The 27,490-nt window shown below is 44.1% G+C and overlaps 1 protein-coding gene across 4 annotated transcripts in view; it reads left to right on the plus strand.

Moving 5' to 3' along the window:
• PARN (poly(A)-specific ribonuclease) overlaps positions 1–18,303 on the plus strand; it is a 172,641-nt gene extending 154,338 nt beyond the window's left edge. For 3 of the 4 annotated variants that reach the window (XM_036308969.1, XM_036308968.1, XM_036308965.1), the window contains 2 exons: positions 8,619–8,803; positions 17,301–18,303. In XM_036308969.1, the coding sequence (XP_036164862.1) occupies positions 8,619–8,803; positions 17,301–17,353 (238 nt within the window). In that variant the 3' untranslated portion in view covers positions 17,354–18,303. The remainder of the gene's footprint in view (positions 1–8,618; positions 8,804–17,300) is intronic. The other variant, XM_036308967.1, reaches the window with a different exon arrangement.
• The last annotated feature ends 9,187 nt before the right edge of the window (positions 18,304–27,490 follow it).

Genomic DNA, 27,490 nt, shown 5'->3' on the forward strand with positions numbered 1-27,490 from the left:
GTGTTCCTTTTTCTCCACATTCTCTCCAGCACTTGTCGTTTGTTGATTTGTTGATGATAGCCAGTCTGACAGGTGTGAGATGGTACCTCATTGTTGTTTTGATTTGCATCTCTCGGATGATTAGTGACTTTGAGCATGTTTTCATATGTCTCTTGGCTTTCTGAATGTCCTCTTTTGAAAGGTGTCTATTTAGGTCCTTTGCCCATTTTTTGATTGGATTGTTTATCTTCCTTTTGTTAAGTTGTATGAGTTCCCTATAAATTTTGGAGATTAGGCCCTTATCAGATATGACATTGGCAAATATGTTTTCCCACACAGTGGGTTTTCTCGTTGTTTTGTTGATGGTTTCTTTTGCTGTGCAGAAGCTTTTTATTTTGATGTAGTCCCATTTGTTCATTTTCTCTTTCGTTTCAAGTGCCCTAGGAGCTGTATCAGTGAAGAAATTGCTTCGGCATATGTCTGAGATTTTGTTGCCTTTGGATTCTTCTAAAATTTTTATGGTTTCCTGTCGTACGTTTAAGTCCTTTATCCATTTTGAGTTTATTTTTGTGTATGGTGTAAGTTGGTGGTCTAGTTTCATTTTCTTGCATATATCTGTCCAATTTTCCCAACACCATTTATTGAAGAGACTATCTTGGCTCCATTGTATGTTCTTGCCTCCTTTGTCAAATATTAATTGAGCATATTGGTTCCGGCCGATTTCTGGGCTCTCTATTCTATTCCATTGATCTATATGCCTATTCTTGTGCCAGTACCAGGCAGTTTTGAGAACAGTGGCTTTGTAATACAACTTGATATCTGGTATTGAGATCCCACCTACTTTGGTCTTTTTCAGGATTGCTGCAGCTATTCGGGTCTTTTTTTATTCCAGATGAATTTTTGGAGAGTTCGTTCTAGATCTCTGAAGTATTCCGTTGGTATTTTAATGGGAAGTGCGTTGAATTTATAGATTGCTTTGGGTAGTATGGACATTTTAATGATGTTGATTCTACCAATCCATGAACACGGTATGTTCTTCCATCTGTTTATGTCTTCCTCTATATCTTTTTTCAACGTCCTGTAGTTTTCTGAGTAGAGGTCTTTTACCTCTTTAGTTAAGTTTATTCCTAGGTAGCTTAATTTTTTTGGTGCGATGGTAAACGGGATTGTTTTTATAATCTCTCTTTCTGAAAGTTCACTATTGGTGTATAGAAATGCCTCGGATTTCTTGGGGTTAATTTTGTATCCTGCTACATTGCCAAATTCATGTATTAAGTCCAGTAGCTTTTTGATGGAGTCTCTAGGGTTTTGTATGTATAATATCATGTCGTCTGCAAATAAGGACAGTTTTACTTCCTCTTTTCCAATTTGGATGCCTTTTATTTCTTCTTCTTGCCGAATTGCAATGGCTAACACTTCCAGTACTATGTTGAACAGGAGTGGTGAGAGGGGGCATCCCTGTCTTGTTCCTGTTCTTAGGGGAAATGGTGTTAGTTTTTGTCCATTGAGTATGATGTTGGCTGTGGGCCTGTCATATATGGCTTTTATTATGTTGAGGTATGATCCTTCTACTCCCACCTTGCTGAGAGCTTTTATCAAAAATGGGTGTTGAATTTTGTCGAATGCTTTTTCTGCATCAATTGATATGACCATGTGGTTTTTTTCTTTCAATTTGTTTATGTGATGTATCACGTTTATTGATTTGCGGATATTGTACCATCCTTGCATCCCTGGGATAAATCCTACTTGGTCATGGTGTATGATCTTTCTGATGTACTGCTGGATCCGATTTGCTAAGATTTTGTTGAGGATTTTGGCATCTATGTTCATGAGGGATATTGGCCTGTAATTCTCTTTCATTGTGTTGTCTTTACCTGGTTTTGGTATTAGGGTGATGCTGGCTTCATAGAATGAGCTTGGAAGTGTTCCTTCCTCTTGAATTTTTTGTAGTAGTCTGAGGATAGGTTTTAGTTCTTCCTTGAATGTTTGGTAAAACTCCCCTGTGAAGCCGTCTGGTCCTGGGCTTTTGTTTGCTGGAAGCTTTTTGATGACTGCTTCAATTTCTTCCATAGTTATTGGCTTGTTGAGATTTTTAGATTCTTCCTGATTGAGTTTTGGAATGTTGTATTTTTCTAGGAATTTGTCCATTTCCTCCAGGTTGTCTAGTTTGTTGGAGTAGAGCTGTCCATAGTATTTTTTAACAATCATTTGTATTTCTGTGGGGTCTGTTGTTATTTCGCCTCTATCGTTTCTGATTTTGTTTATTTGGGTCCTCTCTCTTTGCTTCTTGGTGAGTCTGGCTAGAGGTTTGTCAATCTTGTTTATCCTTTCAGAGAACCAGCTCTTGGTTTCATTGATTTTCTGTATTGTTTTTTTGGTCTCTATGTCATTTCTTTCTGCTCTAATCTTTATTATCTCCTTCCTTCTGCTCACTCTGGGGTTTTCTTGTTGCTCTCTTTCTAATTCTTTGAGTTGTAGAGTTAGATGATTTACTACCATTTTTTCTTGTTTGTTGAGATAGGCCTGTAGAGCTATAAACTTCCCTCTCAGGACTGCTTTCATTGTGTCCCATAGGTTTTGGATTGTTGTGTTTTCATTGTCATTAGTTTCCAGGATATTTCGAATTTCTTCTTTGATTTCATTGGTAACCCAATCAATATTTAATAGCATGCTATTCAGCTTCCAGGTGTTTGAGTATTTTGGGTTGTTTTTATTGTAGTTTATTTCTAATATTATGCCATCGTGGTCTGCGAAGACGCTTTTTATGATTTCAATTTTCTTGAATTTGGGGATACTTTGCTTGTGACCCAATATATGGTCTATTTTTGAATATGTCCCATGAGCACTTGAGAAGAACGTATATTCCCTGGCTTTGGGGTGAAGTGTTCTGAAGATGTCTATTAAGTCCATCTGATCTAGTGAGTCATTTAGGATTGCTGTATCTTTGCTGATTGTTTGTCTATAGGACTTATCCAGTGTTGTTAGTGGTGTATTAAAGTCCCCTACTATGATTGTATTGTTGTCGATCTCTCCTTTGATATCTTCCAGGAGTTTTTTTATGAATTTGGGTGCTCCTGCATTGGGTGCATATATGTTTACCAGGGTTATATCTTCTTGTTGTATTGATCCCTTTAGTATTATGAAGTGGCCTTCCTTATCTCTTGTTATGGCCTTCACTTTGAGGTCTATTTTGTCCGATATAAGTATTGCTACCCCAGCTTTCTTTTCCTTTCCATTTGCCTGAAAGATATTTTTCCATCCTTTCACTTTCAGTCTGTGTGAGTCCCTTCTAATGAGGTGGGTTTCTTGTAGACAGCAGATGTATGGGTCATGTTTTTTTATCCATTCAGCCACTCGATGTCTTTTGTTTGGAGCATTTAGTCCGTTTACGTTTAAAGTTATTATTGAAAGGTACTTGTTTGTAGGCATTTCTGTTTTTGTGTGGCTGTTTTCTTTCTGAGCTTTTTATTTCTTATTTTTATACCAGTCCCTTTAGCATTCCTTGCATTGCTGGCTTGGTGGTGATAAACTCCCTTAGCCTTTTTTTGTCTGTGAAGCTTCTTATTTCCCTTTCAAGTTTGAATGATAGCCTTGCTGGATAGAGTATTCTTGGATTCAGTCCTTTGCTTTGCATCACTTTGTAAATTTCCGTCCATTCTTTTCTGGCCTGATGTGTTTCTGTTGAGAAATCATTTGACAATCTAATGGGAGATCCCTTGTATGTAACTTTCCGTCTCTCTCTTGCAGCCTGTAAGATTCTCTCTTTGTCCTGAACATTTGCCATGGTAATTATGATGTGTCTTGGTGTGGGTCTTTTTGGGTTCACCTTGTTTGGGACTCTCTGGGCTTGTGTGACTTTTTTCTTCCCCACCTCAGGGAAGTTTTCTGATATTATTTCTTCTAATAGGTTTTCTAATCCTTGTTCATCCTTCTGTTGATCTGGTACCCCTATTATTCGTATGTTGTTTCGTTTCATGTTGTCCCAAAGCTCCCTTAGGCTCTCCTCCTGTCTTTTCATTTTTTTCTCCAATTGCAGTACGTTTTGGGTGTGTTTTGCTTCCTTGTCTTCTAATTCACTAATTCGGTCCTCTGCTTCACCCAGTCTACTGTTGATACTTTCAATGGAGTTTTTCATTGCAGCTATATCACTCTTCATTTCTTCTTGGGTCTTACTTAAGTTGTTTATTTTTTCATCTGTTTCTTCTAGCTTCTTCCATATGTTATCGATTTTTTCATCTGTTTCGTCTTGCTTCTTGCAGAGGTTGTCGATTTTTTCCTCCATCCGGTTTATGCACTCTAGGACCCTTATTCTGAATTCTTTTTCTGTCATGTTGCATGCCTCTGTATTACTTAGCTGCTTTTCTGGAGAGTCCTCCTTCTCTTTCCTTTGGGGGTTTCTTTGTCTACCCATGTTTGATCTCGCTGACATATCTAGACGTTGAGTCGTTCAGTGGCTGCTCCCTTGGTGGCAGTGACTCCTTGGTTGTGACTCTGTGGTTGCTCTTCGGGCGGTTGCGGTAGCAGCTGCTCTTCAGTTGGCAGCAGCTCCTCTGGTGGGTGCTGTTCACAGCTGTGGTGGCTCTTCTGGCTGGTGGGGCAAGGTTTCACGTACAGCTGCTGTTCCTCAGCAGAGGGTGTGGTGCTCAGGAGGTTGCTGTTGCTTGGATCTGCTGCGTTGTTTTAAAGGCACAAAATACAACACAACAAGGCACCACGTACCAGGCACTATACACAAATATATTCACGATATTAATAACCCCAAATAAAGGTGACCACCTGAATTAAGAGAATTAGGGGATAAGGAAGAAGGAAGAGAAAAAGAGAAAAGAGAAAAAAGAAAAGAAAATTAGGGACCAAAAAAAGGAGTGCAAAAATGAAATTGGGAAAAAGGAGGGGGGAAAATAAAAGCGAGATAAGAAAAGAAAAGAAAAAAAAAGAGCGAAAAGAGAGAATGAAGTGGAAGAGGGGAAGAGACTTTTTTATATGAGGAGAATACTCCTATAGAACAGCCATTAATCCTAACAAATTCCAGCAACAGCTCCCTGGAGATGAATGCAAACTAGAAACAACCAATAATATAACGATGAAAATAGAATGGAGAACACTAATCCCAAAATAAAATAAAGAGAAAATAAAATGGCACTTTAAAAAAAAATGGTAAAATGGTAGCAATAATAATACTGGTTAAAAATAAGAAGGTAGTAATTAAAAGGGTAAAATCAGGTGATGGAAAAAAGAAGAGAAAAAAAAAAGAAGAAAATAAAAAAAAATGGTTTCTTAGTTAAAAGGTGAAAAAAGAAAAAAAAATATTGCAGTAGTGAAGGTCCTTCGGTTCTTCTATTCTTCAGTGTGGCTCGCCTTAGACCTGCCAGGTATTCAGGAGGGTGTTGAGTTTCCCTGCGATACACTGTTCCTCTGTGTTGTAAACCACAGTCCTTATTTTAAAGCAAGCCGCATTTGTTTCCCAGACTGCCTTATTTTGTGTTTAGCAAAGAGTCAGTTTGTGGGTCAGCCTCTGGGTGGCAGTGCTCTGGGGTTGGCCTCTGAGGCTATAGGGCCTCTCTGTCCAGTGGGAGTTCACTGCCCAGAGCTGGCTGCGTAATAGTTACCAGTGCTGTGTTGTTGCTGGGATTGAAAATCCCTCTATAGGCCAGACCCTGTTAACTCCCAGGGACTGATCAGGTTATTTTAATCCTTGATCTCCTACAGAGTGGAATCTGGGTGTGGCTGTGCTCCTTGCCTGGGGGCTGGGGGGAGGAGTCTCACTCTCCGGAGAGAATGGCTGCCCTAGACCTGGGCTCAGGGGTGTCTCAGCACTCAATTCATTGCCACCTCTCCCGGCCCCCCTTCTCTCCTCAGACTCTCCCCAGATTCCACTCCTCCGCACCCTCTTCCTCTCTTCAGCACAGGTGAGTGTCTGTATCCGAAATGTCCCATGAACAGGATTCAGTGAAAACAAACAAACAAACGCCGGCCGCGGAAACGGGGAAGGCTTGGTTTCTGTAAGCTTCTTCTCTTACAGGGACTGCATGGTCTGGTCAGCTCTTCAGGCTGCCCCCTTTAGGCTCAGTCCTCCGTGATCACAGAACCCAGCTCGCAATTCTCCCGGCGGCGCCAGGAATCCCGCGGTTCTCCTTTCCCCTGTTAGGGGCTGTGCCTGTCCCAAGGGACGCGGCTGTCTGCCACGCGGTCTCCCTCTGACTCTCTGGGCTCAGAGGTCTGGGAACCTTTCCTGCCCAAATCCCTGGTTTTTTTACCTTTCCAGGGGAGTTCTGCTCTTCCCGGCTGCAAACCGTCTCACCAGCTGAGCAATTTCGCCAATTCGGGGTGGATGTTACTAGTTTCAGCTGCTCACTCCATTTGCTCCGGGACACGACCTGGGACGAGTCTGCCTATACCGCCGCCATCTTCCGTCTCCCTTTTTTTTTTACTATTAATTTAAAAATAATTTCAAACTTTAGAATCCTTTGCGGTCCAATTTTATTTTTGGAATTCAAACAGTCTGGTCCAAATTAATTGACAGGATTGAATGTTGAAGTTATCTGTCTCACTAGACCTCAGCTCAACCTTGGACCTGCTCCGAGCGCCTGGTCTGTCGAGTCAGCCTCCACGTTGGACCGAAAAGGGTTAAAAAAGTGACACAAATACTGTTACCAAACTCAAGTGGTTTGCCGCTTGGGGTGTTCTATTAAAGACTGAGAGGTGGTTGTTGCAAAGTAATTTTATTTACTTGCAGCAAGTAAAGAAGAAAGAGGATTCATACTCAAAGCTCTGTCTCTTTGAAGGGAGGCTTAGCCATTGTTTGTAAATATTGTTTGGTCTGTTACACATTGATTTCTCTTTGTACTTGGCTACACTTACCTGGTTGAGTTCCAGTCAAGCTCATCCAGTTTACAGCTGATCTGCAAAATACTGTGCTACATTTTAACATTTAGCAAGAATAACATTTAGAACTGTCTAGATCTTGAGACCCTTGTTCTATCTAACAATAAATCAAAGATCATATACAGTATACACACACACACACACACACACACACACACACACACACTCTATAACGGTTCATCTATTGTTAACATATTGCTCCGTTTATTTTTTTGCTTTGTGTACACATGCTTTCTCTTCCTCCCTTTCCCCTTCCTCTCTCTATCTATATAGCAGGTCCTCATCATTTCATTCAGTGTTGTTTCACTATAATGTTGATTAGATGCCATTGGAAATTAACTTCTGTTTATATCAATTAGTCCATGGTAATTGGTTTTATTTTACATCGGTTTGCTTCAGAGTCACAGAACCTATTGATGTCATTAAGTGAGGGCGTACTGGCTTACTGTACACACACACTCTGTATTGCATTCTCTCTCTCTTCACCTTCCCAACAACCCCCACCCACTCACTACCACCAACAATACTATTTTTTTTTCTGAACCATTTGAGAGGAAGTTAGATATATAGTGGTCCTTAATACCCAAATACTCTAAATAAGGATATTCTCTGACATTACTATAGTACAGTTACCAACCTTGGTTATTCAACATTGATCTAATATTTAACCTACTGTTCAATTTTTTTATTTGATCCCATGTTATCTTTATAGCTTTTTCTCCTTCAGTATAAGATTCAGCCTATGATCCAATCTAAGCTCCAGTCTATATATGCTCCATCTAGCTTTCCTGTCTCTTTAGTCTTTTTTATGACTTTTTTAAAGAACACCCCTTCCCCCCGCCCCAGACACTTTTTTTCAACAAAATATTTTTTATTTGGGTTTATGTGCTATTTCTTTATGATTATATTCAGGTTATACAGTCCTGACCAGAATACTACATAATTGGGTAGCCAAAGGTTTTTCAAGCATAACATTGTGAAGTATTCACTTCCTAGGGAAGACTTAAGTAGGAGAATGTTCCAAGTGGAATGACTTGATTTTATATGCTTTTCAAAACTTGGGGGCTATAATAAAAAATCTATTTATAAGACCCACTTAGAAGAGACAGGACTCACACTGGCCATGTGGTCTCTGTTTTTATCAAGTTATATTTCAGGAAACATATTTTCTTAAGGAAAAATTGGGACATATAATCCGATGTAATTCAACATGTCAGATCCTATGAAGCTTTAAAAGTGAAGCCAGGTTTAATTATAAATTTGGCACCTTTTAGGAATAGGAGAGAATTATAGGAAGGTGGGGTATGCCCTGTAAGTGTATTCAAATGCATGCACAGTGTGATAACTGACTCACGATTGCTTCTGTTCTGCTGTGTATCCATTAAGTAGTCCTGAAGGTAACAATGCTAGCTTCTGATTAAATGTAATCAAGACTATTATTTTATAGTAGTTCTACTAAAACAGAGACCAGGGGTTTTCTTTTAAAAAATGTGTTCTTTAAGCACTTAGAACAGCTTAGATTTGTATATATCTCCATCCAAGCATAATGTAGAACTTGCTTCGGAATAAGCTTCTCATGGGTAAACCTTTAGGCTTCAGTTCATAAGGTCTTAACTTACACATAGGCAGCAGCTGCCCATGTTGTTGATTGCTAGTTAAGTATTCATAGGATTAAGAGTATTAAAATATTTTTATAGGCTAGTCTTCCTGTTATTCTTAACATATTTCATGTTGTTCCACTGTCTGCATTTCAGTCCTACAGCTACCAGCACAGGAAGAAAGAGAAAGCTGAGCCTCAGTCAAGCAGAAGCTGGCTCGGAGGCAAGAGAGACTTCTGACCTTGAGTTTGAGCAGACAGATTCCTGTGCTGAACCCCCCACCGAGGGAAGGAAAAAGACGAAGAAATTTAAAAAAATGAAGAAGGACCTTTCTCCAGCGGGTTTGTATTGGCTCTTTCTGAGGTTCTGGAGTTGTGTGCTCTTCAGCGCGCTGGAAACTTGTGTTCTGTGGGAGAGACTACAGCAGGGCTCAGTTGGTGCAAGGGACCACATGTTTTTAGGACCAATTTAATTTAATTTGAGGAATCCCTTAAAAGCCCTGGCTCTGAAAAAAATAGAAAAAAAAAAGCTCTGGCTCTAGATAGAGCATGTTAAAGACGGTTAGTCCATTTTGGTATCTTCTCTCTCCTCCATGGGTTAGAGGTTTTGCTGATGTGCTTAAAGTAGCCTCCATATTTTAAATGTACATTTAACTTTGCACAGAGGCCTACTCCTACACGTATTATTTTTGGTAACAGAGTTTTCACTGTTCCCACGAAAACCCAGGCAACCTGGATTTCTCTCCGAAGCAGAATTATATAAGGAGCAAAGGAAACAGGAAATTAGCACATGTTGAGAGCTTACTATGTGCTAGATGCTGTAGTAGGAGTTTTTCTCTTTCCTTATTTAATTTCATCCTCACAATAGCCCAGACGTAGGGAATTGCCATCAGAAACATATGCAGGTCCATGTAGCTGCTAGTAAGAAGCAGACCCAGAAGGTGAGCCCCAGCCCACCTGAAGCCGAAACATCTTCTCTGTCATTCAGACATGCCATGACCTAACTCAGCCCTTCATGGCCCAGACCCTACAGGGCTAGAGTGTGGGAGGAAGGGGCTTGCTTGTCAGATCCGGCCATAATAGCTGTTGCTCACTGAGTGTTTGCCAAGGATCCAGCACGACACCTAATGCTTAACAGAAATTCTTTCATGTAATTATCTGAGGTAGTCATCATGGGCCCGTTTACAGTTAAGAAAACAGAAGCCTAAAGGATTACTGACTTGCCCAGGGTCATGGAGCAATTAATTCTGTCCTATAACAAAGCCGGTGTTTGTAAGCACAGTTATGTGTTATCTGTTCGGGGAAGAAGGCCCAGCTACCTCGATGCCATTATTCCCTGTTCCTTATCTCTTACATCATGACAGTCTCCCTGGTCAGCAGGCCCAACAACCAAACTGAAGGAAGGTAGTAAAGCAGTGGAAGGTGATTCATACCCAAGCTTGGAACTCGTGTTTCAGTTCCTTCCTTTGTTCGCATGTGGTCAAACTAACCGTAGGAAGTTTTCTGCATCTCAGTATTAATGAAATCAAAGAAGTGACAAAATGTCACATAAGCTTTTTTACAATATGCTGATGCCTAACTTAACTGAAAACTTTAAACTCTGATTGGAAGCCTGGAGTGTATATTTGAGCTATCTCCTTGAATTGGGGTGTCTCCCTTTACTTGCCTCCCATTCTTTCCTTAAAATAAGTTTTTGAGAAGTTCTTAATCTGTAACATACTTCATCTTCATCTGTGATACCTTGTTACTGCTGCTGATTTATATCTGCTCAACACATGTTAAATATTAAATGTTAGCACGACTTTTAGTGATCACTCTGAGCATGATGCGGGGGTGGGGGTTGGCGGGGGAGGGACAGGAGGGCTCCCTTCTTGTATTCCTTTCCTTCATAACTTGTTCTCTTTTGAATTTTTCAGCTTAACTGTTACTTCTCAGGGGCAAGATTTCAGGTTTTTTTTTTCTATCTCAGCATAATCTTAAAGATATTAAAATCAAAATACCTAATAATAGACTGCATTAATAGATTAGCTCCTTTTATAAATTTTGTTTTAAATGAAAGCTTTCTATGAGTTATTTGGGGTTTTGAATTTATAATACCATCATTTAAATAGTTTTTCCCCTCTCCCATTGACAGTAAAACTGTAACTGCTACAAGATATGAGCTAAAAAAAAAACAAAAACACGCGATAGATTTTGTACTTCATTGTCAGAGAGAGAAACATCTTGACTACTTTGAATTGAACCACAGAACTTGGAGAATTTAGCTTTCTTTTGGAGCACCGCTCACCAAGTTGGACCTAGCAGTGGCAGGACAAAAGTTTAATGGATTCTTTTCCGTTGGTTTGTTGTAGCGTTTGGTCCTGGTCGTATTGGCAGGATGCAGGTCAAGCGATTAGGTGCGGAATCTGTGGAATCAACCAACTTTATTGCTTGGTGACTTTAATAAGGTCCTGCAGTAGTGAGAGGACCAGGCTCAGCCCTGTGAAGGGTCTGGCTCCAGCTCTCATGTTCCAGAGTTGTGAGGGCCTGGTTGGGTGTTGGCGGGAACCGTGCTGGAGTGTTTGGAGTGTGGGAAAGTCTGTCTCAGAGACAGGTTAAGGCATCAAGTCTGAGCTCTGCTGTTGTGGAGAGAGCATCTTGGCAGGTGCTCAGGGGATTCGCAAAGATGTGTTGGGTGCCCAGCACTCTCAGTGAGGGCATGAAAACATAAAACATTGCTTCATTTGTAGGGAATTTTCTCTTTTCCAAGGAGAACGTAGCAGAAAGTAAGACCATAGAATGTTGTGTATTGTGGCAATCCTGGGACAAAGGATGCTCGATAAACCCCACACAAAACAGTGCCATTTTCCTTAGTTATACATAGTAATATCTAAAGTACACGAAGAGTTAAGTATTAGAACCCTTTCTAGATAACAAAATGACCCATTTAAGTTTAAATAATATACCAGACATTGTACTAGGAACGTCCTTTGTTACCTTGTTTAGCCCTTAGAAAAACCCTATCAGTTACATATTCAATTTCTATAGGAAACCAAGGCTCAGAGAGTTATCAACTGGCCAAGTCAAATATAACGGAGGGGGGGTGGGGGGGGGGACGGGGACGGGGACGGGACTGTTTGATCCAGAGCTCACACATTGCACCAGAGGAAGCAGAGGGTTCTTTATGTACAAACATGAGGATTTCTGGCAGTTGTTCTGGATCAGAAACAATTACCAACCTGGACTTTCAGATGATGAGGTCGTGATAAAATCCAATGACCACTCCCCTTTGGAGCTTCTATTTTATGCACATATTATGTACTTGGTAAACATTTTTCTCTTAGGTTTTGCTGTTTCTATCCTATTTTCAGGAAGCAAATATATAATGTAAGCTCCCTTCTTTTATATTTATTATGATTAGTGTAGATTGATTGTGCTGTCTACTTTTCCTCTGCAGAGTTCAAGGTACACAAAGGAAAACAATCCTGTGTGCCATTTATGCTGGAATAAACTGTCTTTGGGAAATGGTCCCAGGCAGTGTTTAATGGATGGGCTTCCGTAGCACACTTGTTCTGGATGGCTAAGTGAAGAGTGTCTCCAGGGCCTGGAGAAACCCCAGCCTCGCCTGTAGGCTGACAGTAGTTGCCTGACACTGAGCAGACTGGCTACTCAGAATACTGATGGGCAGTCCAGGGCCCGAGGTTCCGTAAGCACCCTGTTAGGCAGTGGTCACGGAAGAATGCCAGAGACATGGACCGTTCGTATTGACTGTTCTGGCATGGTAGAGACATCGCTCCAAGTCTCTCTTCCCCCTTGCATTTAAAACAACACATTACACCTTTGACTTTTTGCCAAGAACCGTGAGTTTCACTGGAGTCTTGACTAGTCTGCTGAACTTTTCAAGCTCAAAGCCATAGGGTCGGAATATAAAAATTTAGAATCTTCATAGAGCAGCAATCTCCTCATACTATTACAGGTCTCCTTAGAGTCAGAAATGAGATCTGCAGTTGCTGCTGTTGGTCACCTGAGTGACCAGGCTGGGAAAGTCCAGTGACCTCCCCAGGAGCTTTTTAATTACTCAAAGTGTGGTTTCCAGCCTAAGTGTGGGAAGTGAGATGTGTGCTGCTCTGGACTGTGGGGCAGTTTGCTCAGTGCATTTTTGTGCCCTCCCCGTTCCTCCTGGCAACCCTTGGGTACCCCCACAAACCATCCAGGGGGAGCTTCGCCTGCTGGGTGTGGGAAACCACCCTGGGGAGCATTTCCTAAGGAGTTAATAACTTTCTATGGCACCCCAGAGGATCTTCCCAAATACAGAATCCCGCTCTGTAGACACCTCGGCATATTTCCAGTGTACCATGTAGCTTTTAGATTGTTTTGGATTCACCTCAGGTCAGAGATGTCTTACCTCTCGGAGTTCCTTCCTCTCCACTCTGGTTAGTTGAAAGATAAATAGGCAGAAACAGTCACCTATTGTGTTGACCACTTTTTAATCTCTTTTGCTGTTTTAGTTAATAAAAATAATGTGCTTACTATGAAAATCTGTAAAGTGTAGAAAAATAGAAAGTTACTTGATAGTCTGTTAATGTGTTTTACTCCACCTCTCATTTTTTTTAAAAAATATATTTTTATTGATTTTAGAGAGGAAGAGAGAAGGAGAGAGAGATAGAAACATCAATGATGAGAGAGAGAATCATTGATCGGCTGCCTCCTGCATGCCCCATACTGGGGATCCAGCCCACAACCTGGGCAAGTGCCCTGACCAGGAATCAAACTGTGACCTCCTGGTTCATAGGTCAACACTCAACCACTGAGCCCCTCTGGCCGGGCTCCACTTGTCATTTTTATACATCATTGGCATCATATTCTCTGAAAGTTAGTATCCTGTTTTTTCTCCATTAAAAAAACAACTATTGGCCAAATAATTTTTTTATCAGCATAATGTTTTATATTATATTTTTGTTGTCTTTTTAAAACAACATTCCTAATATCTTTTACAGGACAGTTTTTAAAAAATATAATTTATGTACGATAGAAGTAATCACTTTTAGATGTACAATTTGATTAGTTTTGACAAATCTGTACATTCATTTAACAATCACTATGATTGAGATATAGACCAGGTCTATCATGCCCCTTTGTAGTTATCCCTGCCTGCATGCCTAGATCCTGACAACCACTGATATATGCTTTCTATCACTGTGATTTTGCCTTTTTCAGAATATCATAGAAATGGAACCAGACAATAGGTAACCTTTGAGTCATTTAATATAATGCATTTGAGATTCATTCATGTTGTTGTATGTATTAGTGGTTTATTCCTTATTGCTGAATAGTATTCTGCTTTATGGACATATTACTGTTTATTTATCCACTAATGGCCTGGTGTGTGGATTCGTGCACATTGAAAGGAAATTAATTAGAAGAAATATTTTAATATCGCTATTTGAGCTTTCTCTATAATAGAAGTGTCAGAGATGAAGTGTCAGAGGTACGTTATGCCAATAGTTGGTCTTCAGACATACTCTGTCGACAACACCCGCTTTCTTTCAGCTTCAGAATGTCAACAAAAACAACCAAATTCACAATCGACAATGACAGATCAAAACACACGCATATGATTGGCACCAGTGAGAGCTATATGTGTATCGCACATGCGCGAGTCAACATTTATTTTTAAATTGCCAGTGCGCATCATATGTACCGGCCGTTTGGTTGGTTGGATGGACGGACGGTCGGTCACAGTCTTTTATATATATGGGTTTTGCCAGTTGGCATTTAGATTGGTACCTGTTTTCGGCTACTAAGAATCAAGCTGCTGTAAACATTTAGGTACAGGTTTTTGAATGGACTAATTTCATTTCTTTTGAGAAAATACGTGGGAGTGGAATTGCTGGGTCATATGGTAAGTGTATGTTTGACTTCATAAGAAACTGTCACACTGTTTGCTAAAGTAGCTGCACCATTTGCATTCCCACCAGCAGGGTAGGGAGGACCCAGTGGCTCTGTACATTGACAAGTACTGGTATTGTCCTTCTATAGCCATTCCGATGGGTATATAGTGATATCTCATTGTTGCTTTGATTTGAATTTCCCTTATGACTAATTGATGTTAAGTATCTCTTTATGTGATGATTTGCCATCCCAATCTCTCCTTTGGTGAAATGTTTGTTTATATATTTGCCCCTTTTTCCCTCACTGAGTTGTTTTCTTCTTATTCAGTTTTGAGAGTTCCTTATATATTCTGGATACAAGTTCTTTTGGGTGTTTTGCAAAATCTTCCAAACTTTTCATATTCTGTGTGTGTGTGTGTGTGTGTGTGTGTGTGCGCGCGCGCGCGCGAGCGCTTTACAGAGTTTTTAAAATTCTCTTAACAGTATTTTTCAAGTAGTAGAAGCTTTAAATTTTAACAAAATCCAATTTATCAATTTTTCTTGCAGTATGCCTTTGGTATTATATTTAAGAAATCTTTGCCTAACTCAAGATTGCAATGATTTTCTCATATGTTTTCTTCTAGAAGTTGTATAGTTTTAGGTTTTACATTTAGGTGTACAATCCATTTTTAATTAATCTTTGTAAAGGATGCAAGGTATGGATTTAGGTCCATCATAGGAGGAGGCAGATGTCCTTAAGTATCTCTTTTAAAAAAGAAAAATTGTTCCTAAATAATTTTTGCAATCTAGTAAAACAGGACTGTGAAGATGAGTTCCATGGAAAATGCTCCTTACCCACTAGCTCTGAGACTGATCCTTGGGCAGTCCACAGTGCTCTTTCTGGAAAGTGCTGGAAAAAACACCAGCCGTGACCCCCAGTTCGCCTGTGTCTGGGTCTTCTTTAAGGTTCCTAAAGTTCTGGTTCCTCTGTACATAGTCTTGTTCAGCAGCTGCACATTTTAGACAGTGAAAATTTGCATCTCTTTGACGGCAGGCTGTTGGCTTCCTGGGAACAACCGTGCTCAATGTGGGCTCCTTACTGGAAAGGGGAGGGGCCCGATGTGTATGAAACACTTGCTCTGTGCTGGGAACTTTGCTACATCCCAGAGTCCTATGTGGCATAAAGTAGTAGTCAGTCCATCTTATAGATGAGACAATGAAAGTTGTTCTAAGTCATCCAGCTAATAAAATGGGCAAGGCAGATTGGCCCAACTCCAAAGTTCTTTCCATTATTTCTCACTAGATCTTCACAGAGTCACTACTGTGTATATGGTGGCATGCCACCTACTCACACATGTTCCCATCCATCTAATGGCAGGTGCTACTATAAGTATGACAGTGCAGTTGCTTTTTAGTTATTTACCTTCCCCTGCCTCCCTTGGCTAGTTTTAATTCATTTTAATTCCTCACATTGGACATTGTGACCTTTACCTTTATAGTGGCTAATTGGCTGCTATTTCTTCGATGTGAATTATAAAAATGCTCTTATTGATATTTATTTTCCTGTCTCACAATAGGTGCTGTTTGAACGTATGAGTGAGGTCAGGCAAGTTAGGTTTATTAGGGACCAATACAGCACTTATTCCAGGGAGGGCAGTGTTTCTGGTTTTTGATTGTTTGTTTTGTTTTGTTTTGTTTTTTAAATCTTTATTCTTTTTATAACGGGATCACATGAATCTTTTTCACGTGAGTCATCTCCAGCCCATCTTCACTCCTCAGGAAAATTCTTGCAGTCTTGAGAGTCCCAAGGCTTGCATGTTCAACATAGCAGTACAAACATTAGAGTCCCCTTCTCCTGGTCTGCTCTCCCTGTCTCTCTGGATTTTCTCTCAATAAGTGATCGGAAGTGGGATTTCTCATTTTAGCTGAAATGCCCATGTTATTTCAGATGTTCAGATCTTGTTCCCTTTAGGCATTCCTGTCATTAACAGTAGCCAGGCTCAGCTGAGCGATTTTCTACTTTGTGGGACACCGAACCTCATCTCTTCTTAAGAGTTACTCTCCATTTCAGGCATCATCAAAGACCTCTTCTCTTTTGAAATCTTGGAATGTTAGCAGCTGGGGTTGGCTCTGCCCATTTTCCCTGCCAACCCTGCAGTTATGGCTTAAATAAGGTATGACACCAGCGGTGCAGGGAGGGCCTGGCCCGCTACACTTTCCATTGTGAGCACGCCTTTTCCTGACTTAGTTCCCGCTCGCTCAGCTCCGGGCATCGGCGCTCCAGGCCCTGACACATCTGTGCAGTTGCTGTTACAGAAAGTGGCATGGATGGAAAAGAAGGGCTTCTCACTTTGAGTTGAAGCTGTTTGTAATGGAAAAGGTTCCTTCAGTCCAAGAAGACCTTAGCCGGTGTCGCTGAGGTCGGAAAAAGCTACAAGCTTCTTTGCCCTTTTTAGGATCTCAGAACCCACACTGGTCAGCTTCCCTCCACGCTGATCTCGGTGCCCGTTGCCCACAGATCACAGAAAGCCAGCCTTCTGGGACTCGGCGGGGCTCTTGGTGCTGTAGAAGGATGCAGACTCCATCTCAGCCACTCAGCCTCGCTGAGCCTCTTCTTGCATCTGTGAAATGGGCATATTTGTACCATCGTGTAGGGCTTTTCTGAAGAGTAAATGAACTAAGTGCTCAGCATGGTGGCTAGCAAAGAATATGGTGTATGTGCCACTGGGAGATGTTGTAAGTGTCTACGTGTTAACTCCTGTAAAATGACAGAGGCGAGGCAGCTGAGTGGGGAGGGAGGCACCTCATGGTCCTATATGGGATGTGTCTGTGGGGTCCCGCCATTGGCTGGACACTGCTCTCCATAGACAAGACCTGCCTGGACTTTTCCCACGTGGCTGTGCAGCTGCCCTGCTCTGTGATGGTGGCTCTGTTCTCCAGGGCCTGCCCTCTCCTCTCCTTGCTCATCTTGTTTTGTCCTTTCCCACCAGGAGGCATCTCGGACAGCTCTGCCAAGCTCTTTGAAGTTCCTGACACGTGGTAGCCGAGGCCTGACCAAGACAAGTCGCGGTGCTGTCGCTGGGAAGGAACCAGCGGCACATTGGAAGCCATACCCTATTCAATAAGTGTGGTGTGGGAGGGCTTTGAAAACGGCTTCTCCTGGAAAAAGCTCAGCTTTTGTTTTTGTGGCTGTGTTTTTTTCCTTCCTTTCGATTGTAAACTGCTGACACTCAGCATGGTTGTAGGCTGTTAAGGTGTACATTATTAACCAGTTATTTGTTGCTCATGTGAAACCTTTCCTGTGATGAATTAGCGTGTGTAAGAATCCACCTGATGGGGGGTGTCGGCTGTGAAATATGCAGAAAGAGCTGACATTCTTGGGGGCTGTGATGATGAGTTTGGGGTTGAACTCCTTCCTGCTTCAAGGGGTTTCCTTGTCTCCTCACGCTCGGACTCTGCTGCAGTCCTAGCACATGGTTACCGTCTCCTAGTGGGGAAATAGGATATGTCTGTCTGCTTCCCACCTTAGCTGCCTGAAAATATGAAGCTTTCAAGCTTATTTTTCCAGTAGAAAAATCTCTACCGATAAAGGAGCTTACCATATGCCTTGGCCTTGGCATATTTATTTAGAGTTATTTTTGCTAAGATGTGAGTTTCTTGCGCTGGGACAAGTAAAAAAGTTAATTTCTGTTTTTACATGTAGTGCTCTGTTCACTTGTCAGTGTGGTTGTCTCCTCTGTGTGTGGGTGGCTATCTGGGAGGAAGGTGGCATGTGTGTATTCCTGTGTGTGCGTGTGTGAAATCATGGCAAAGCTACGTGTACCCGCCCTTCCTCTGTCGAAGCAGATCACAACGGAGACAGAATTTTGTGGATCTACTTCAGTAGAGCTGCTTCATAGAGGTCATTGTTAGATATATAACATTTTTGTATCACAAAAATAAAAATGAAAAATGTATTTCCAAAAGGTGAAAATTAAAGACATTTTCATAGGATTCTGGTTTTTTCCTTTCTTTTTTTCTTTTTAAATAAGTGAATGACATATTCAGTTTCTACATAGGTATCATTTCTCTCTAAAGATCAGCCCTGAAAAGCTGTGGTAAGTCACCGGAGCTTCTTTTTTCTCTCTAACCCTCTACCAGCCTGTGAGTCAGTCCCTGTGCTGAAGCTGCGCCCTCTGGTAAAGGCGGCGTGGGAGGCCTGCGTCTTTTCCACAGTGGGAGGAATCTGAGCCCTCACAACTGACCGGAACTGCAAACTGGTGTTCTGCAAATTCAGATTTGTAAGACACTTCCCAATTAAGAGCCTCTTAACATTTCCCGTTCTACATCCTCTCCCTTCCGCAGGAGTCTGATAGCCACAAAGTCACAAACCCAAACTGGCCCCCCTTCCGAGCTGTCACTGCTCCCAGCTAAGTGGGGAAGTGAGATGGGAGAGTGGAAAACAGTAAAGGAAGGTACCAAGGCAGGGGCTTAAAGAGCGCAGCTGGGCTCTGCTGTCATTAAAACTTACAGGGAAAACAGCTCATACTGGACACTGCGTTTTAACTAGTGAATAAGAGGGAAAACCACCTAAGATGGTGATTGATATACATGTGAAAAGTACAAATGGCCTAATGAGGGCGCCTTGCCAGGACATGGAGATTGAGGTCTTCAGCGAAAGAGAGATTGGTCTCTTGCCCTAAGGCTGTGGTCGCAAACCGCAGCTCGAGAGCCACATGCGGCTCTTGGCCCCTTGAGTGTGGCTCTTCCACAAAATACCACGTGTGGGCGCGCATGTACAGTGCTATTGAAACTTCGTGGCCCATATGCAGAAGTCGGTATTTTGTGGAAGAGCCACACTCAAGGGGCCAAAGAGCCGCATGTGGCTTGTGAGTCGCGGTTTGCCGAGCCGCGGTTTGCTGACCACTGCCCTAAGGTAATGAAATTCTTCATTGTCCCCTGAAGCCCAAAGCTTCCTGCTCCAAAAGCTTTGCACACAGGCAGGTTGTACCCTGTCAGGGAGGGGCTTGGTGAGGAGTGCTTTCGGGAAAGGACTTCTATTTCATTTTTCAGCTCCAGCTCTGTGGTTTTGTACACATCATTTACCCTCTCTGAGCCTCAGTTTCCTCAATCATAAAATTAGGATAATAAACCTGCTTTACAGGGTGGCTGCGAGAACTCAGATTGTGTAAAATGCCCAACATGCACAGTGCACAATAAATTGTACTGTTATTTGAAGATTACACTTTTGATCTGGAACTAGATGTGCTTCTGCAACTAGAACCCACATAGGCATGGTCGGCCTAATTTGGCTTAAAATTAAATACCCAGTGAAGCTCATACATGCCCTGGCCTGTATTTTCCCATCGGTAGCAAATGACTTAAACAGGTGAACTGGGTTGGCTCCTTCCCCCCTCTATACAGACCTTCTAGACCAGTGGTTCTCAACCTTCCTAATGCCACGACCCTTTAATACAGTTCCTCATGTTGTGGTGACCCCCAACCATAAAATTATTTTCGTAGCTACTGCATAACTGTAATTTTGCTACTGTAAACAATACGTAATTATATATGTGTTTTCCGACGGTCTTAGGCGACCCCTGTGAAAGGGTCGTTCGACCCCCAAAGGGGTCGCAACCTACAGGTTGAGAACCACTGTTCTAGGCTTTCTCGATGTCTCTTTCGAGCTTTGGCTTTTTGATAGTGAAGCCCAGGGGCATACTGTTGTGATGGGACTGTGGCTCCCAGGTTTCTGGAAGACTGGCCAAATGGGGGCAGGCCTGGCAGGGGGGCCCTCAGTGTCTCCCTGCCCTGAGTCTTGTAGTTCTTTGATTTCGGAGTTGTGGTGGAGACTGAGCATTGAGGCTCTATTTTTATAGTTTTGTATTTGTCTATCCCCACACCCCCAACATTTTATTATGAAAATTTTCAAACATACAGAGAAGTTGAAAGAATTTATTCAGTGAACATGCATTTACTGACCACCTAGATTGTACAGTTTCCATTTTGCTGTTGTGTTTTATTATATAACCACTAGTGACCCAGTGCATGGATTCGTGCACATTGAAAGGAAATTAATTAGAAGGTGGCGGCAGGGTGGGACTGGGCGAGACGGGCCAGACACACCCTGGAGCCAACCTCCCTCGGTCCCTCTGGTCCCTCCCCAGCCAGCCGCAACTGGGGTGGCACTGTGGCTCGAAGGGCGTCTGTGGAGTGAATAGGGTCCCTCCAGCAGGTGGAGTCCCTCGGCCTGGCCTTGGATCGGGCTGAAACCGGCAGTCCGACATCCCCTGAGGGGTTCCGGAGTGTGAAAGGGCACTCTGCAGTTACTCTCTTACAGGGTGTGGAACACAAACGCAAGTGTGCACTAAACCAGAGTCAGGGCCGACAGTGCCCCAGCAACAACATAACCCATGGCCGAAGGTAGAATCACGTGACCCCAAGAGGAATCGGGCTCCCTCCTCTCTGCTTTCGGGATGCATTACCCAAGAACCGCAGTTGCCCAGTCACTGCAGCTTGGCAGCTCCTGCATTGAGTGTCTGCCCCCTGGTGGTCAGTGTGAGTCAGAGCTACCAGTTGGATGGACTCTTAGCATATTAGCCTTTTATATGTATAGATTTGTCCATATTCCATCCATCCATGAATTCATCATTTCTAAATTGTAAACATCAGTACACTCCCTCTCCCAAATATTCCAGTGTGCTCGTCATTAGTCAGAATTTAATATTTGTTTATATTTGGATGTCAGTGGGGATAAAATTTATAGTGAAATGCTCAAATCTTAAGTGTAGCATGAGCCTTAAACAAAGGCTATCAAGCAGCAAATGGGTTTATTCAACAGTAGCAGAGGAATTTCAATTCTGGACAAGCAAATTATGGGAAACATAGGCCAGATTGGAGACCACAAGAGAAGGAAAGGGGGAATTTTGGGAGGGGTTGTTTTGAACAAAGGAGGAAAATGAGAGATGGAGGTGGTGATGTGTTCTCATTGGTTGCAGGCAAGAGCAGTTGCTGTTTCTGGCGGAGAGGACATTTTCCTTCTGCTGAAGTATACAAGCTGCGACGAGGGGTAGTGCGGGAGAGTCCTCCATGGCTTTCCAGCTCTATTTTCTTTTATTAAATCTTCACTTGGAGATATTGATTTTAGAGAGAGAGAAAGGTGGGGGAGGGAGAAAAACATCACTTGGTTGCTGATCGAACGTGCAATCTAGGCATGTGCCCTAACCGGGAATCAAACCGGTGACCTTTCAGTGTATGGGATGACGCGCCAGCCAACTGAGCCACACTGACTAGGGCTCTGACTCCATTTTGAATGAGGCTTCCTTTATTCATTTTCACGTGTCAGGATGCGGAACATTACCATCGCCCAGAATATTCCCGAATGCTTCTTCCCAGCCAACCCCTTCCTCACACCCACCCCAGAGGCAACCACCAATCTGATTATTTTTTTAAAATATATTTTTATTGATTTCAGAGAGGGAAAGGGATAGAACAGTGGTCGGCAAACTGCGGCCCCTTGAGTGTGGCTCTTCCACAAAATACCACGTGCAGGCACGCACATACAGTGCGATTGAAACTTCGTGGCCACACTCAAGGGGCCAAAGAGCCGCATGTGGCTTGCGAGCTGCAGTTTGCCGACCACTGGGATAGAAACCTCAATGATGAGAGAGACTCATTCATCAGCTGCCTCCTGCAGGCCCCACACTGGGGATCGAGCCTGCAACCTGGGCATGTGCCCTGATTGGGAATCAAACCGTGAGCTCCCAGTTCATAGGTCGGCCCTCAACCACTGAGCTACACTGGCCAGGCGATACATGTTTAGTTTTATAAGAAACTTCCAGATCTTTTTCCAAAATGGTCATATCATTTTATCCTCTCATCAGCAATGTATGAGAGTTCCTGTAGCTCTCGTCGTTGGCAACGTTTGGTGTGATCTGGCCGTCCCAGTGGGTATATAGTACATCTCATTGTAGCTTTCCTTTGCAATTCCCTGATGACTAATGGTGATGTTCTTATTGGCCATTTGTATGTACTCGCCTGTCTATATTTTACTGGGTTGTTTGTGTCTCTGTTATTAAGTTGTAGGTGTTCATTATATATTCTGGACATCGGTCCTTTGACATAGTTGTTTTGAAAATTTTTAGTCCCAGTCTATGGCTGGCTTGTTTCTTTTCTCTCTCTCTCTCTTTTTTTTCCCCCTGGCTTACTAAGATACACCTGACATATAACATTGTGTAAGTTTAAGGTGGACAACATGATGACTTGGTAATACCCATAAGGATCCCTACCATAGCCCTAGCCCACACCACCATCACACCACATATCACCATTTCTTTTTTGTGACGAGAATATTCATGATCCACTCTCCTAGCAACTTATTTCTTTTCTTAACAGTATCTTCTACTGGGCAGAAGTGTTTAACTTTAATGAAGTCTATGTTGGCAGTTTTTTTCCTTTGTCCTTTTGTAAAGATGCTATTTCATACTTCTAGAAGCTTCATAATTTTAGCGTCTGTGTTGAAGTCTGCGGTCCATCTTGAGTTAATCTGTGTGTGTGGTGTGAGAACAGGAGTCGAGGTCTCCTTACTCCATGTGAATATCCGGTTATTCTATCAGCATTTGTGGAGAAGACCGTTCCTATTTGCTTCTGGTGCAAAAGTCTGTTGACCCAATACCAAGTGTGGGTCTTGAGTGTGTGTGTCTTTAAAATGTGCTGGTCCTATTGCCGAACAGCTGCACAGAGAGGGTGTCATCATTTCTACGTGTGCCGGTCCCACGAGGACAAGCCCTTCTCATCACACGGGGAGGGAAATGCTGTGACCCGTGGTTCCTGCTGAGGCCAGGTCACTCTCTCCTGACCTGGGAAACTCGGGAGTGTTAAAAATAGTGCAATCTTCTGGGATCCTTTTTTTTTTTTTTTTAAATCTCATGACTTAAGTTTCATGACTTCAGTTGAAATCTTCTATTACCCAAGTGATTCGTGGAGTAAAGCTATGTGTCCGATTTTGTTGAGGAGGGGAAATAGAATACCTGAAGGCCAGTTTGTGTTTCTCCTGGTTGCCAACCATCCTCGCCATTTCTGTCTCGGCCTGCTGCTTTTTCTAGTCATGCCGGAACCTGAACTTGAGAAAGCTTTTGGTGCGGCTGGGCCTGCTGAAGCCGGAGAGGGTCTTTTTAAAATGGAAACATTTGAGCCCTAACCGGTTTGGCTCAGTGGATAGAGCGTCAGCCTGCAGACTGAAGGGTCCCAGGTTCGGTTCGGGTCAGGGGCATGTACCTTGGTTGTGGGCACATCCCCAGTAGGGGGTGTACAGGAGGCGGCTGATCGATGTGTCTCGCTCATCGATGTTTCTAGCTCTCTATCCCTCTCCCTTCCTCTCTGTAAAAAAAAATCAATAAAGTATTAAAACAATAAATAAAATGGAAACATTTGAGACAAGATAATCCCATCAGAAAAGAAAGGACAACAACAAAAAAATAGCCCTTTTATTAGGGAGGGGGAAGACTTAATATTTCACAAGAGAAGAAATTGAACCTTTCTGTTGTTGTTCTTGTTGTTAATCCTCACCTGAAGATATTTTCCCCATTGATTTTTAGAGAGAGGGAGGGGAAAAAGGAGAGAGAGAGAAACATGGATGTGAGAGAGAGAGAGAGAGACATCGATTGGTTGACTCCCACATACTCCACCCGGGGCCCAGGAAACAAACTGCAACCCAGTTACATGCCCTTGAAAGGGAATCGAACCCAGGTGTGCAGGCCAACGCTCTAAGCACTGAACTACACCAGCCAGGGTGAAATGGAATCCTCACGGCTATTTTTTTTAAGGGAAATATTAGACCAGAGGCTTGAAGCCAAAGAACCTTGCCTGGGTGTGCGAACTGTGGACTTGTGCAGATCCATGCCCGGGTTGTGTGACTTGTCCACGGAAACGTCTTGCCATATTTCTGATACCAGCCAGAGGACGGGTCACCCGCCATTTGGCGCTCGCCTCCCTCGCACAGGACGGGTGGGTGGGGAACAGCACTCCTCCATCCAGCTGCCTGCACAGGTGCTCTGAGCCTAGACGGTGGAGTCTTAGACTGAGAGTGGTTCCCTACCACGTTCCATTTGGCGATAAGGAACGTAAAATCTCTCCCCACACCTCCCCTCTGTGCCCTGCAGTCCCGTTGACCCAGAGTCTTATTTTCAATACCCAGAGGCTGGGAGTTCAGAGCCCTTCCATTTACTCAGGATGGACTAATCTTACCCAACAGGTTGGCCTGCATTTGTTGAACGGGGTAAACATCCAATGGCCCCTGGAGCGCTGTGTCTACCAGTTACCTTGACAATTGAGTGTGACTCAGAAGCGTGGGCTTTTGCCTACTTTTGGAGCCTGGGTCTAAAGGTGGGGGGATGGAGGGTCCTTCGGTGTTTTGTTGTTTTCACGACACCTGGTAATTCTCCACTGTCCAGCCGACTTCGTCTTCTGCGTTGTGCGTGAATCAGCAAGCACGCAGGTCCTGGCGGTAGCGTGAGAGAAGAGCCACCTCACGCAGCCTCAGAGCCCTCATTGTCTCCCTTTTCCATTCGCTCATTTCCATGTAGACTCTTGGAAGAGTTTCCATTAATCACAGGGATGGAGGAACCCGCACGTTGGAGGCAGCTAGCTGTGGGCACCGCCTCTGCCTCGTCGTCAGCGGATTCAGTTCCCTCCGCTCACTCACTCCCACAGAGAGGAGCCCACCGCTCTCCTCAGTCACTGAGCTGCCGAGGTCACAGGCAGCACCCACAGGAACTGAGCACCCACAGAGGCCTTTTGCCAGCTCATGGCATTTCCCTTGTCCCCTCTCACTAAGAGAAAACAAGAGTCTCCTCCCCGTAACCCCCACCCCCACCCCCCAGAACTTTCCCCTTTAGTGTGCGCCCGCCCTCCAGTGTTTACTCCTTGCTTTTGGAAGTGGATTCTCTTCCCCACTGTGTGTCTTCGGTAATAGTAACAGGAAAGGTATTGGAGCACCACTCTGAGCGCTGCACGGTGTTCGAAGTGCGGTGTCATTCCCCCTGAAGATAAACTGAGGCCCAGGCGGGCTCAGCCTCTTGCCCTGCAGGTCACGGTCAGTGGCAGAGCTGGAACTCAAACCTCAGGCGTCTGTCCCTCACCAAGACTTGGTACTGACATGTCCATCCGAAGGGCGACAAAGACACGACAGTGGAGATGTGCTGAGGGACTTGGGGGGTGGGAACCCCTCTGCACCCCCCAGTCTCACTTGTGCGTGTACTGACTATGTCAGAGTCCGGGCTCTGGGTCGGGCCCAGATCCTCCTCTGCACTCTCTGCCCACCCCCAGCTGCAGGAATGGAGAGCTCTGTACAAACCTGCAGCCTCTCCTCAGTCCCACAGGCCCTCGAAGGCTCTGTTCATCTCAGACTTCCCTCAGGGACAGCTTCCCAGAAGAGGGGATCCCAGCCGCTGGGAGCAGACACATTGAAAGGCTCTCAGTCGACTGGCCGGCACGGCTCAGTGGTTGAGCGTCGACCTATAAACCAGGAGGTCACGGTTCGATTCCCGGTCAGGGCACATGCCCGGGTTGGGTTGCGGGCTCAATCCCCAATGGGGGGCATGCAGGAGGCAGCCGATCAATGATTCTCTCTCTTCATTGATGTGTATCTCCCTGTCCTTCTCCCTTCCTCCCGAAATCAATAAAAAATATATTTTTTAAAAGGCTCTCAATCTACATTGCCAGATTGCTTTCCAATTTGCCCTCCTACTAGAAGGCTATAGACCCTGAGTATGATGTCCAAAGCACCCGCCTCATGAGCCAGCTAATCATTTCGCTCACAGAGGACGCCATGGAGGCCCAGCGCGGCGAGGACACACCCGGCCCTGGGCGCTCCTGTTCCCAGCAGCAGCACCTGAGAACTTGTTCGAAATGTAAATTCTTGGGCCTCACTCCAGTCCCACTGAGTCAGAAGCTCCAGGGTGGGGCCGGCAGTCTGGAAACCAGCCCTGCAGGTGTTCTGGTTGCTGCTCAGGTCTGGGAGCCGCCGGTCTTGGGAACGCTGCCTGGACTGCAAGAGAAATGCACGCACCTATTACACATCAAGGGCAAGGTTACATCCATCCCCAGTCACGTGAGCAGCTGGCACCTCTGGGCTCGTTCGTGTCTTTCGTTTGGACTATTGGGATCATGTGGAACATGTCACTCTTTCTCTAACGTCAGGGTCTTGCTCTCGTGGAGGCTTGTTCTTCAGACTTAGAGGGTTATTATGTGCTGGCGTATTATCGTCATCCCTTTTGTCCCCTCGGGAGGGGAGAGGAGCATCCTCAACTCTCAACCTAGCGAGTGGCAGGCCTGAGATTTGGGCCCTGGGTGGCCACGTGGCCTGAGAGAAGGAGTTGAGGTAATAATGTGGGAGTCTTTCAGATGTTACTGTTCTGGAATCTTCTGAAGCTATCTTAAGTGCCTTGAGAAAGTGGCTTCCCCAGCTGCTTCTAACCTTGGGCTCCAGCGCGCAAAAGCCGGGCTTGGGCACAGGCAGCTCTTGCCTGGTTGGCAGGTTAGTGGGGTGATCTCTCATTTCCCACCACCTGTTTCAGTCCAACGTGGAGGGATTGCTTCTGGAGGGCTCCGGCTCCAAGCATCCCCTGCCAGGCCAGTGTCTCGGTTGTACATCACTTGCCCATGACACTTCATACGGTGAGGTCTCCAGTCCTGTCTCAAATGACAGGTGGGGACCAAGGGCACTTGGAAGGACTGGGGATTGGGGGGCTGGGGCAAGGACACGGAGTGTGGCACTGGTGGTTTGTCTGTTTTTCACCTCATTCAGGGCTGAGCCTAAGTTTTTTGGTGGTTTTATTTTTTTTATTCCTCACCCAATGATACTTTTTCTGTTGATCTTTAGAGAGTGGAAGGGAAGGGGAGAGACAAAGAGAGAGAAACATCGATGTGAGAGTGACACATGGATTGGTTGCCTCCTACACACACCCCGACCTGGGCCGGGGATCAAGCCTGCAACCAAGGCACGTGCCCTTGACCAGAATCAAACCTGAGACCCTTCAGTTCGAGGGCCAATGCTCTATCCACTGAGGTGAACCGGCCAGGGCAGAGCCTAAGTTTTGGTGCACACGGGCACTCTGCCTACCCTGGGCTTTGCAGCTCGGCCTCCAGAGCAGAGCGGCGGCAGGGTGCGCCAGAGTCCAGAGCCAGAGAGTCAGGCCAGGCT

This window comes from Myotis myotis, unplaced genomic scaffold (assembly GCF_014108235.1).
Source record: "Myotis myotis isolate mMyoMyo1 unplaced genomic scaffold, mMyoMyo1.p scaffold_m19_p_5, whole genome shotgun sequence".
Lineage (NCBI taxonomy): Eukaryota > Metazoa > Chordata > Mammalia > Chiroptera > Vespertilionidae > Myotis > Myotis myotis.